General features: G+C 38.9%; 1 protein-coding gene across 2 annotated transcripts in view; it reads right to left on the bottom strand.

Annotated features, from left to right (window-relative positions):
* The window catches only part of GPC6 (glypican 6), a gene marked incomplete at its 3' end in the record, with an annotated part of 1,013,029 nt that overhangs the window by 71,878 nt on the left and 927,838 nt on the right, over positions 1–13,313 (bottom strand). The window contains exons 6-7 of one of the 2 annotated variants that reach the window (XM_084234499.1): positions 8,977–9,120; positions 4,786–4,815 (exon numbers count right to left, since the gene is read on the bottom strand). In XM_084234499.1, the coding sequence (XP_084090625.1) occupies positions 4,786–4,815; positions 8,977–9,120 (174 nt within the window). The remainder of the gene's footprint in view (positions 1–4,785; positions 4,816–8,976; positions 9,121–13,313) is intronic. The other variant, XM_084234500.1, reaches the window with a different exon arrangement.

Here is a 13,313-nt window from a genome sequence, read left to right as displayed (position 1 = left end):
TGTCTTGGTGTTGGGGAGAGGAAATGGATTTTTCAGTTAAACATCTTGCTTGGTGATATGTGTTTGTGGTCGACAACACTGCTTGATCCCTCAGATGTTCTGGACACTAGGCTTTCTGTGGCCAATAAGAAGTGGAGTGTGCTGGGTCCCCTTAAGGCAGAGACTTTGTTACCTTCTCTATTTGACCCGTCATGGGAGCAAGTAAAGCTCCAGAGAATGGCTGCTCTGTCACCTTGGGCCCTGGAGTGACAGTGAAGATTGTGGGTAACTGACCCACAACCAAAACACAATACACACTTGACACAAACAAGAAACAAACTTGTGCTGTTGTGACCCATTTTATGGGTCATTTGTGGGTGCAGCATTGGCTAGCTTAGCCCATCCAGATCAATGCAGTATTGGAAAAGCTTCTAAAGATATTACATAAACCCAACTCCAAAAAATTACCCATTAACCAGCTATCCAGTTGTGCTGCTGCAGTTACTGGCTCTAGTCATTTAAAGTCTACCTGACTTAAAAAAAAAAATAGCATGGCCAATTTTCCAGGTATAAGAAAATACCCATGAAGTCAGAGTCTTTGATGATAATGACTATCAAAGAGCTCAAGTAAGAAACTTATTGTGTATTGCAGATATCTTTCTACCTTTAACATTTATGAAGGGAAGTCACTTTTCACTCAAACAGGTTTCTTTTCATCTGGTTTTCTCTACAATGTTTATGCTTGAGGTTTATTGCTAGCAGTAAAGAGTGTCCAAGTATGTTATGGGAATAGCCAAATTCCCAGTGCTTTAAAATGTATTCCATAGGCCCCAGAGTCACTTAAAAGCTGATTGATTATACAGCAAATACATCAAAACTGGTATTTATGAAATATCCCATTTCTTCAGCTCTATCTCTCATAAGCGTGAACATCCCATTTGGGAGTTGTGGTGCGAATATCTCAGACAGCTATGAGAAAAAATTACTGCAGATTTTCCATAACAAGGAAAAGGTTCTTTGAGCTGTTCAATAATTTAATAAAAGATCTATGTCAATGGATAACTCTCAGAAACACACATTTTAAAAGCTATGGTTTGAGCAGTTTTGTATGGCTCACCTATTCAGGCTTTCCTCATCAACTCACCCAAATACCAATTACATAGAGGGATAAAGGACAAATGCTGTGAATAATTGTGGAGATGGATTTTTTTTTCATCCAAACAGTTCAGAACTGTCAACAGAGTTGCTGTTTAATTGTTTAATTTGTTCAAGAAATAGGCAAAAAGTTCTGGCTTAAGAAGGGAGAAGGTCGTAGCTCGTAAACAAAGAGGTTTAATGTTGGCAACTTTCATATTGGTCAATGAAGATTCACTTGTTAATATGCCTTCCACACATTCTTTATTGGGTAGTCTATCTTAGATTACAAAATCAAATTCTAATTTGCTATATGCTTATGTTTTCTGAGACTCTATTCTAGGTACTATTTCCTGCAATAACCACAGTGTATATAACTGGTTAATTAAGCAGTATTTTTTTTTTTTTTGCATACAGTATCTCTTGAATGATGCTAGTACTAACAACATTCTATGATGTAGATGGTGCATGATAGCTAGTTTTACTAAGGGATATGCCACAGAGAACTCAATAAATGCATTCATTGATTGATTGATAACTACAGAGCACATCAATTTGGGTTTAACTGAAGTCTTGGGATTCTGAAAGAAATTCTTAAGTCTGGAGGGGAAAATAAGAATATGAACATACCATAAAATAGATATAAAATCTGTACAGCCATATTTGGGACTTGAATGCATAACATTTCATTTTTATGACATACTCATAGTTCAGCAGAGTTCTTGCTTAAATGTTTTTGAGTACAACGGAGAAGTTAACACAGAGTTGAAAAGAGTTTGTTGGTAAAAATTACCTCCTCCCAAATGATTGCAGACCACTTATACCTAAATCAAGCTGTGCAAGTGTTTTCCTTTAAAATATATGGTGTGATTTTATTTTATAGTTGTAATGCATACGGTTCTCCGGGCGTGTCTTAAAGCAGTGATGTGGACGGGATGTCAGTATTCCCAGGGAGTACCACAGCCTGCATGGGGATCCCTCTTCTTTCTCCCTGCTGTAGAAAACCCTAATGCAATTAAACACAACCCTGCCTGAGCTGAAAGGGAGGTCTATTCTCCTCCCTAAACTCACTATTTTTACACATGCTTGAAAGAATAGATTCCCAATCATGCCAACAAGCCCATTGTCCACTGCCTATGAGCTGAACCTTCCACTGCAGGAGCAGGTAGTCCATCTGGCTGTCCAACAGTGACTACCATTGAATTATATCTGTGCATCCGGCAAGCCAGAATATGCATAAATCCTGGAGACAAGCCATCACGTCACAATTGTGTCTTATTCCCCACCTGAGGCTCATCAACCACCAACTTCCTAATGGAAAGAAGCCCCAGTCAGGTGCCTGTCTCTGCTGCCCCAGGCTGTTGATTTGCCCGGATAAGGATAGAAACCCAGACTGAATAAGTTGGGTGTCTTGGTTTTAATGTTTGCATTTTCTCCCTGCTTTGAAAGCTCACTGTATTTTGCTTCAGTTATGACCAGAGTTCATTGAAATGAAACTGGGGTGTCTCACTGGGGTTTTTCATCAGATAAAGCAAGTCTGGACAAGGCTGGGCAGTTTACATTCTCAAGTGGAGAGAGCTGTAGCTGTTTGTTTGCTGGGGGTGAATGGGTATAATTTATTCAGCTGCAGCAGAGGCTTCTGAAAGCCAATCTGGCCTGGACCCATTTATCTTTAGAAAACTAATTAAAGTGGAGAATCTGGTTTACTGTTGTTCTGGAGGTTTTACTTATTCTTACCAGGGCCAAGCAAAGACAGAGGGGCTGCGTGAGAAGGTGTGATGTGTGTGTCTGTGTGTACACATGCACACACCTGTGTCGAAGGGGAAGGTACGAAATATCACTTTCACTTAAACACACTGGCTGAGGCTCTAGATAATAAAGCAGTTTCTTAAACACAGCCTGACATCCTTTTGAAATGCAAAATAGTGGATTTAGCCGGATGCAGAATCCTTTGAGGTGACAATGAAATGCCATGGCAATTTAAAATGAACAACAGACGGTTTTCCACATCCTTACAACCAAGACTTCCTAAATCACCCCAAAATGACTCCAAAGAGGCATGGCAGAACATTTTTATGACTAGCCTTTTACTCTGAAACTGGTATTAACCATCAGGCAGGACAGCCTGTGAACTGTGCCAGCAAGTGAGCTGTTCTGCTCATTTGTTTTAGAACAATCAAGGGGTTATCTTGATGATATTTTGCAAGTTCTTAAATCTATATGTAACGATATTAACCTGTTTGTCACCAATAGCAAGCCAATGAATTTCAGCAGTTGCATTGTCTTTGGGGAAGAATCAAATACCATAACAGACATTTGACTTTTCTTTTCTTTTCTTTTCTTTTTTTGACCTAGTGAATGAAGATTATAGGAGGCAAGCAGTGCTGGGAGTTTAGCAGAGAAGGTAGGGAGGGAGAAAATGATATTATGATTGCATTCTTTCCAGTGTTGTCAAAGAAGCCATTCTTCATGATAACTATCAGATAGGGAGATTGAACTAGCTCAGCTGCTGGAAGTCTGGAGACACCCAGAGAATAAGCTGGCAAGGGCAGGCACCTGCTGTGGGGATGGCAGTGTCCTAGCTGTTACCAGCGGGACCAAACTCACAGGGCTGACTTGACCCACTCATTACACTTTCTATCCCCATCTCCCACACAACATCAGGAGATCTTAAATGATCTCTTTTCTGTTTCTTTCTCAATTTTTTCCCTGTCAGAGTATTCCTCTTCTAGATTTACCTCTTAACTTTCTTCAAACTGCCCTGGGCTCAGACATCTGGAATGATGAATAGCAACGATTTCCTTTTAAACAAATGCATTTTAAGGGAGGAAGCTTAGACATGGTGTTAACCACTGTCTGCATTGCAGGCCAGGCTGATAGTAACAACGTGATGTTAAGGTGAAGGTCACCTTCTCCGTGGGTCCACGATGTGATGTGAGGTCAGAGCTTCACTAAGGGATGTAACCAACGTGGAAAAGTATTACAGAAACCAGATGAGAATTAATATCAAATTATTTATGAGCATTTCTTGAAATAAAAATTTTAGTATATAAGAAAACCTGGTAAGAGAACTTGGGTGTTCCTCTCATAGCCCCAGTACAGATCACTTTGTAGTAAAAAATAATCCAATGCTCCCTCCCTGAACAGCCTGAAAGACATCAGTAAATTTAAGTAGGAGAAAAAAAAAAGTAAACAATCTATACCACAAACTGTTTCTTAACCCCCCACATTCTCTGTGTCCCAGCTAATGGGAAAATTAGCTTTGTATGCATGAGACCTGATGTTGGTTTGTTGTTATTATTAGGGAGGTAATTATTCGCTTAGCACAAGAAGAAAAAAGCCAATATATTCTATCAAAGAAGAGCTAGTTTTTCAGGCAGACTACACATTGTCTGAACATTGGGATAGAATTTAAATCAGTCACCAAATGAGTTAGTTACACAAAATTTAGACTGCAAACTTTGTCACGGGAAAGAATACCAGAAAGACTGTTCACCAGATATACCCAGCAGAAAGGAAGTTCCTAAACCCGCTGGTCATGGGCAGTGCTCAGCTGGCTTTCTAGACAATTTGGAAAGGGGACGTGGAGGTGGAATTTTCCCAGGAACTCTCTGGAATGACTATACAAAGACAAATGGGGATGAGAGGAAGGATAAGATGAGCAAGGCTTACACTATGTTGCATTGTCCTCCACACAATCCTCTGGGAAGCAAGAGGAAAACAAATTTAAAGGAAAAAGAAAGAGAGATTATTCTATACATAATAGCACAGCACATGTATATAATCGAGCTTTGCGAGCTGGCATTTTACCCACCCCCACCCCATCTTTCTCAGAAGGACCTGTAGACTATTCAAGGGATCAACCACCCAGTAGTACCACATCGAATACTTACTAGAGAGTCATTGACCTCAATTGCCAATGGATGAATGACTTTTGAGGTTTAGTTTTGTGTTTTTGTATCTATTTCTATGAAATATATTTATAGAACACACAAATTTAAAGCAGATTTTTGCTCTAATGAATTAGCCGGAGTATGAAACAGACACTTGCAACCTAAGTGTGTCCAGGAACTTTATATAGCATGTTGTGTTCTAACTTTCTGAGCTGTATAGCTTAGTTGCCCTGACAGGATAATATGAAATACCTCTGTATCCCTGGATCTTAAACATTGAACTGTTTTATATTGATTGATTTTTTTTTTTACACTCTTCCTAGTGAAGGTCCAGTGGGAATTTCTTTAAAAAAAATCATAGTTTTATACCAAATGTACATCAAAATATTAAAAGAATTCAGAGTATAATAGAAGAAAGAAGAGAGAAAATTTCTTTTTGAGTCTAAATAATCACCTCTGGCGCTTTAGTCTAAAATAAGTAACAGTGGGCTGGGACAGAAAGGGTCAGTGTTGGGTTGGTTACAGGAAAGACTTGGTGGAAATGGTCAGTAAACCAAAATGTTGATGGCATTCATATTTTCAGCAAGTCATGGCTGCTGGCAAGAGGGATGTGATGAGCCTGCTTTCCATCAGCAATTGAATATGGATTTATATGTTCATTCATTATTGGATAATAAAAATAACTTTGGTGTAGTATGTCTGAAAGCTACGGAGTACCTACCCTGATTTTTATGCCTGAAGGACTTTAGAAAAACACATGGAAATAGATCCCAGGGATAGCTCAGAATCCTCAAATTCCTTATAAATACAGAGGTAAAAAAGATGAAATGGATGTATTTTTCATTTTACTTTGTGTTCAATTTTTCAAAAATGAAGTTTTAACAGCAATTTAACCAACTTGGTGTTAAGAGGTTTATTTCTACAAGAAAGCCCGTAATTACCAGGTCATATGAAAAATAACTTTACAATAACTGATATAAGGTCATTTACTGGTAGAGCTCAACAGATAATACCACAGGGACTGATTTTAAATGGTAGGAAGGGGAAGCACCTTTAGGAGAGACGTATGCTTGAGTTATTTTCAGTTTGAAGAATGGGGTGGGGTGGCTGAGATATTCTTTTGATGCTGTCCTTTGAAACATTGCTCTGTATTGAAACACTTAGAGAAATTAAGTGCAGTCTTTCCCTTTGTCTTCCTTGCATGCGGCACATGCTTCTTATAAATATTCAGGAAACATCTTTTTTGGGGGGGAAATTAAAACAGGAGTAGGTATGTTGAGCTGGTTTACAAACCATTCAAGTTGGCTGTAATGTTCGGGATACCAGCAACGGGAGCTCAGCCTTGCCTGTCTGGGTAAGGCAAAGGCTTCACCTTACTGCTACTCAGAACTCTGAACCCTCAAAGGGAAGGAAGCCTCTGGGAGAGCCAGCGGCTGTGGAGTAGATTCTGATGTTAGCTTCAGATGGAACTTGGGTCTCTCAAGAAAAATGTTGTGTAATTCCTTTTGATGTAAAAGAGGTCCTTGCTCCTAGGGGCTAGGGAAGGAGCTCCAGGTAGGCTTGTGACTGGCTGTGAATAACCGATTGCTAATTCTTACAATTTGGGGCGGAATCAGGATTTAATTAAAAAAGAAATTGATGCCACCACCATTCTCCTTTACAGAACTTGAAGCCACACCTCTGAGGAAGGAAATATGACATGCTGTCAGAGCACATTTGAGAATAAAATTGGCATTAAATTTCTCTGCTCTGATTCTGGATTCTTTTTTTTTTTTTTTTTTTTGTGGGACCCTCGCCAGTGGCCGGGGAACAAACTGGTGCTGCAGAGGCTGTGGGCAGCCTTGCAGCCCAGTGCTCAACTGCTGCATCACCAGGGGAGGCCCTCTGATTCTGGATTCTTATGAGCTGAATCCAGTCTGTGATTTTCATTTATTTATTTTTTTAACTGAGAATCATATGATTAACTATTACTAGTTCTTTTCAGAAAAAAATTGATACAAGTATTTTGGGGGCTGGATCAAAGATTCTAAATGGTCTGTTTGTCTTTTAAGACCTTTATAATTAGGATTTGTCTTTTAAGACCTTTATAATTAGGATATATTGAAGCTCACCAATAAAGTTCCTTGGTAAAAGGCTCAAGTTCCAATTCTCCTATCTTTCAGATTTTAAGCATCATGTGAATTTTTCAGTGTTAAAATTTTATTTCATTTATGCTAAATTGCATAAATACTGTTGTCCTGAGAAAAAGATTTTCTTGTTCAACTTTCCCTATGTGTCTCTCTGTGTGTGTCTCTTGTTTCAAAAAGGAAAGAGATGAACTTATAGTCATAGAAATTGTTATATTGTTTAAATTCTATGCAATTTTAACTAAGTGCATTAATGTCCCCCAATTGTTTTTAAATTTCCTTTTACTGTGGTGGTAAGGACATTTAACATAAGATCTGTCCTCTTAACAGGTTTCTAAGTGCATAATGCAGTATTGTTCTTTTAGACATGATGGTACAGAGCAGAGCTCTAGAACTTATTCATCTTGCAGTGCCTCAATTCTTAAATGCGAGTTTATGAAAACTCTGAAAAGTGAATAGTTGCAATAACTAAGTCAGAGGCAACAAAAATGGGCGGAAAAGAGGGATAGTGGACCAATACTCTGTGCAGCTTAAAAGAATCTTGACATACAAAGGCATTTGCAAAGTAAAAACCCAAACTATGAATTCTAATGAAGTTACCATTAAAAAACCAACAACAAAAATCAACTCGCTGACTATTTGGTGGAATCTAGTTACTTAAAAGAAAAAGGTGACTAACTTAAAACTTTTTCTAAAACAATGAAAAGATAGTAGCTATCAAGAAAATGTTGAAGCAATTACCTAGATGGTTCTTTTTTCAAACCTACACTAGAAGGGGTGTTTTCATTGCTAAAAAAAGTAATAAATTTATAATATGATTTAATGGTTAATGATTCCATTTATTCCTTACTGGCACTTCCTGGGCAGACCTTTTTTCCTGTAAGCACATTTAATATTTTTTTTTAGAGAGAAATGCGGATAGGTACTAACTTCTATGTCAAACTCAACCAATTTAAACTCATGATATTAAGATATTCTCTAAAACAATAAAGTAATTTATAACAGTGACTAACAGAAGCATTTTTATAACTAGAAGTATTCAAAATCTGAGTTTATATGACATAATCAGATGTGGTTCAAGTGTTTTAGAATCATAAGGTTTTATCTGCTAATTTTACATCAAGATAATTGGCAAACCAATATTAACAGCACTAACAATTACAGGTATATAAATTGTTTATAGTACTATAATTTGCATTGGAAGTAATCAAGCAGTACTTCTCTGAAATTACGAGCTTTTAATTTTTTATAGCAAAACGTGATGCTTAGCACACATTAAAACTTGCATTAACTATGTTTATGGGTGTATTCTCCCAGTAAATTGTTTTGATGATAGATACCATTCAGTCCTCCAAAGAGCAACCAGTTCTAGAATGACAACCTTTTAAAGACATGCAGAAAAGAAAAATTGGTAGCGACATGGATAGGGGTGTCTGGTCTAAGTTTTTCAAACAAAAAACTTTCCATACAGAAGTCATCAGAAAGTTATACTGAATCATAATTGAAAAACTGACCATATGAATAAGAAATATGTTATTGTAATTGTATCTCTAGAAGACAGAGTAACTTGTCTTCAGATTAATATTTCAGAAGACATACGAAGTAAAAAATTTGCCCACTGCCTGAGTGGATTCAGTGATAAGATTTCCTAAATCATCTCATTCGTGACCTAAAGGGAAGAGCTCATTACTTTTCAATATTCCTATTAAGACTAGGCACAGAGATTAGAAGGAGATGACTTTCACAACTAACTTTGTCAGACGCCCATCACATCCCCTGAAGGTTGAGCTTGCTGACAGAAAGCTGCCCCCACCTCGTGATCACAAAAATTCCAGACAACTCACCAGCCGGTCCAAACTCGTTCCTGCAGCTGTCGTGGGTCTCTCCTCGGGATTGTATGGCCTGAAACGTGTATTAAAATTTTCAGGAGCCGAGCGTGCAGATCTGAGGGCTGGAGCTGGTTTGGGTTGGCCACATCCCTGGAAGACCTGGAAAAGTCATTGAAAAGTGAAGCAAGTGACACAGGAACTTCTTCCTCAGATCATGACATGAAAGGATATGATGTGATGACTTGGTATTTTTTCATGGAACCTTAAGGGCCAGTAAGATCTAAGGCTGAAATTTAAACAAATGCAGCCGCGCAGGTAACACAGGAATCACCCAGACAGATCAGGAGTGACTTTTTCCATGTCCTGACTCTTACTTGTGGGCTTGCCTAGTCCCCCAAAGTAGTTTGCAACCTGAACATCAGAACGTCCCCCTTCTGTAGGCTGGGGCAGAGCTGCAAAGGTTTTGCCTCCACGCACCTTCCCAGCTGAGGCTAGACAAGGCGGGGTGAAGCTCTCTTGCTGTTGAGCGCTTATGCTGAAAACCAAGAGTCCTTTTGTGGTTTATGTCGTGCCATATTTCCCTCATTTTTGTGCTTTTACTTGGCGATTTCCCTGTTTAAATGGTCCCCTATGCCCAGCTCTGAAGAGCTTTCTAGAGCTCTGAAGCACGAGAGGGCAGTGGGATGTGCCTTATGGAGCAAACCTGTGCTAGATAAGCTCTGTTCAGGTGTGTTTCTCAAGCCCGCGGCCATCAGGTCGATGTTAATGAATCCACGGTAGACATTAAGGAAGTTGTCTTTAAGGAGAAACACACACAAAGCAAGGTGACGTATTGATTAGTTGATGAAAATGTGACTAAAAGCTGGCAGGCGCCTCACCCTGTATTCCCTTAAGAGCAATGACTCAGTATTCGCTGATTCAGTGTTTGTGGTGACTTTATGGACCTCTGACAAATAATGAGAATTAACTGTATTAAAAATAGAAATTGAAATCCTTCGTAGAATCACTCCAGGATCACAGAAATGTTGTCACAGACATTTTCATGCACTTGAATTTGGTATTCAATAAACATCCTTTCGGGACTCTTGTTATCATGACAAATATATTTCATGTATAGCATCGAAGGCCAAATAACCTGAGTGACTCCCCTTTGAATAATGAAAACCCCGACTGCAAGAATTCTTTGAGAACATTCTCCTGAGCAATGGTGTGGATTTAAATAGGACAAGCAAATGTGAATGGAAGCCATATAATGACAGTTTCTCTCTAATTTTGTTGTTGACAGCTGTTCATGTCACAATTAGGGTTGCTATGGGAAATCAAACATTTTATTGTAATGATCTTAGGGACTGAGCTGCCAGATTTTTTCCTTAGTGGTTTCCCTGAGGGTAGTGGGGGGACTTCTTTTGCTTCATATTCTCCACTGGTTATCGAGATAATTCCTTTGCCAGAATTACAGGAAACACAGTCACCTCTTCGGAAAGTTTTGATGAAGGTTAACTTTATGTTAACCATTGCTACGAGGGAGATGACCTGAACCCTAGAGAGTTTTTTTTTTTAACCAGGCTTTTCGGGATTACTTATGTCAACTCTTCTTTAAGCATGTGTATGCTTATTTTACTTTTTATTTTTTTTTAGTGGGGAACTTTTATTCTTTTTTTTTTTTTTAAGATTTATTTATTTATGCATACAAGAGCTGTGGTATAGGCCAGAGGTGTGGGGGGTGAGAGGATCCACCAGAGAGAGAGTGGGGAGCAGAACAGGCAGAATGACCAAAGTACACTGCTGAGGGGAGCAGTGGGCGAGTCAGGAGAGGTCTGCTGTTCCTTGTGGGTAGCTCCCTGGCCAGGGATTGAACTAGTGTTGCAGTGGCTGCGGATAGCTTCATAGGTTGCATCTTAACCCTTGCGCCACCAGGGAGGCCCGGAACTTTTATTCTTGTAGTTTTATACCAGGAAGTCAACATTTCATTTGATAATAATTCCATTGTTCAAAACTGATTTATAAAAAAATCCTTAAATTGTACGCCAATATTCATGACTCCAAATTTTAGCACGCTCATTCAAGGTGGAAGAAAATGATTAATTATTAAGTTCCACAGACAGCACAGTCCCACTGGCATAACATTTAATCTGAAGCTCTACACCACAGGTTCGAGTTTAGAACACACTCCTTCTGGTTTTGCTCTTTGATTCTGCTGTTTACCTCTAAAATAAGCAATTTTTATCAGGCATATTATGGGATTGCACTGAAGTATGCAGAAAGCTCATGAGAGCCATTCCCAATGATAAATCCCATTTTCAGACACAATTCATTTCGCTTCACCATTACAGCTAATTTCTCCTTTGTTGTATTCAGAAGTTCTCCCTCAACCCAACATTTCACGGGGCAGGAGCTCTTTGTCTTAGCATTCTTCAAGATTGGTCTTAGCACACTGTCAATTATTCTCGCTCACAATTTCCAAAGTTGATGGTGTAAACTAGTGTGATCCAGAGCACGGGCTTTTTCACCTCCCAGCGGCCTGTTCCTGGCAGAAGCAGGACATTAACATTTCAGAGCTCCAGGGTTTTGTTGAGTGTGCTATTTTGAATTGCTTGGAAAATGACAGCTGATTTTTAAAAAGGATTAAGCCCAAGGCAAAACAACATTAATGGCTTTGCTGGGATTTCTTGAAGCTGGCACTAAAAGAGTTAACAGACCTTCTTAATTTGCCCTTTGGGAACAGTCTGGTTCCTTGGTTTAAGTTAAATCAAAGGAACAAGAAATGCCCTGAAAGATACTGTTGCTCTAGGGGACATTTCATCATAACAGAAAAACTTATGTCACTTTTGATTTATTTTGGTGGTGGTGGTGGGGAGTGGAGAGGGTAGGTGTTAATTTTAACAACAGAAATAGGCCAAATAAGGTAGTTTCAGGTTTGGATTTTGAAGGTGGCTTCAGTGAAGAAATTATGGGCTCTATGATCTAAGGGAGGAAAACAATAACTTCTAATTATTATGGAAACAACAGCACAATGAGATGGAGACTTGCAAAATAATCTGTTACAATATGAATCTTGAAGGTCCTTAAGCAGAGATTCTATTGTCTCTGTAGACAAAGAGGATTGTCCTAGGAGACCTTTAAAGTAGATGGGCCAATCCTGGGGATCAAGAACCACTTTTCAGAATTTTGTAAAACCTCACGGGAACCATTGTAAAGAAGACCAGAGCAGCAACTCTTCCTGTCTGCCTGGCGTAGTATAATCCCCCATATGATTCCCAGAGAGAATATATCTTAAATAACCTCTCTCCATCACATCACTGAAATGACCTACAAAGTGAAAATGGATCATTTCATGTTTAACGCAGGCCGTTGGTTAGCTAGACAAAATATTTTCGAAACACAGGGTTCATGGAATGGATGACAGAAGCAACTGTCGTGCAGAACAACTGGATGATCCCAGTGTCTAGAAGTAAGTACTTGATAAAAATCAACTAATTACATCACCGCTGGCTCTGTTCTTTCTATAAGTTTTGGTTTCTGAGTGAGACGATTTAAAGGCAAAAAAGTCTGGGCTGCTGTTTCTTAAATATTTTCCACAAAATATTATTTCCAGGGACTGTTAATGCTATTATAAAAGCCACAGATTCCATGTGCCATAGTTCAGTTAGGGCTTTTCGAGGACTTCACCATGTCAGCCTGTGTTCTGACTTGTCAAAAGGTAGGGAGGGCATTGGTGGTGTTTCCTAAAATGATCTGGCCACAATTTTCCTGGAAGGTTTTCACAAGACTAGTCACTCACTCTGGAATATTCTGTGAAGGTTGCTTTAACTGGCCAAGAGGAGAAGTGAATCAGACGTAATTACATTTGCTTAGAGGTATTTATAAAGCCATTCCAACACCTACTGCCTTTAATTCGAGAGAAGAAATATTATTTTAAGACACTCAAGGTCTCTTTACTACAGGACAGAAGTTTCTAGAGGACAGAGCTGCAGGCAAAGTCACCTTATTGTGGAACCAATGATTAGCTCTACTCCTTGAAGAACTAGAATCAGTTTTTACCTCCTGCCTGTCTCTCTCCTAGGGATGTTGAAAGGGATAATTAGATAATTCAAAAAGGTATTTGGAAGTTCCAATGTAGACAGATGCTACAGATGTACAAAGGCATTATCTTTCCCACTTAGCTGACTCGAAAAACCTCTGGATTTAGGGAAGATAACTGCCTCATGAATCTTCATTCTTAAGAGGATTACTAAGATAATGTCTCAGAAAGATGTGGCATCCTAACATGAAAGAAACTGACATTAAAGATAATGCTGAAAGAAGGGACATTTTAGCATTTTAAAAGTAGGGGGGGTATGTTGATAAGCAGT

This window comes from Talpa europaea (assembly GCF_964194135.1).
Source record: "Talpa europaea genome assembly, chromosome: 6".
Taxonomy (NCBI): domain Eukaryota; kingdom Metazoa; phylum Chordata; class Mammalia; order Eulipotyphla; family Talpidae; genus Talpa; species Talpa europaea.
This window is presented reverse-complemented; position numbering and strand designations above follow the sequence as displayed.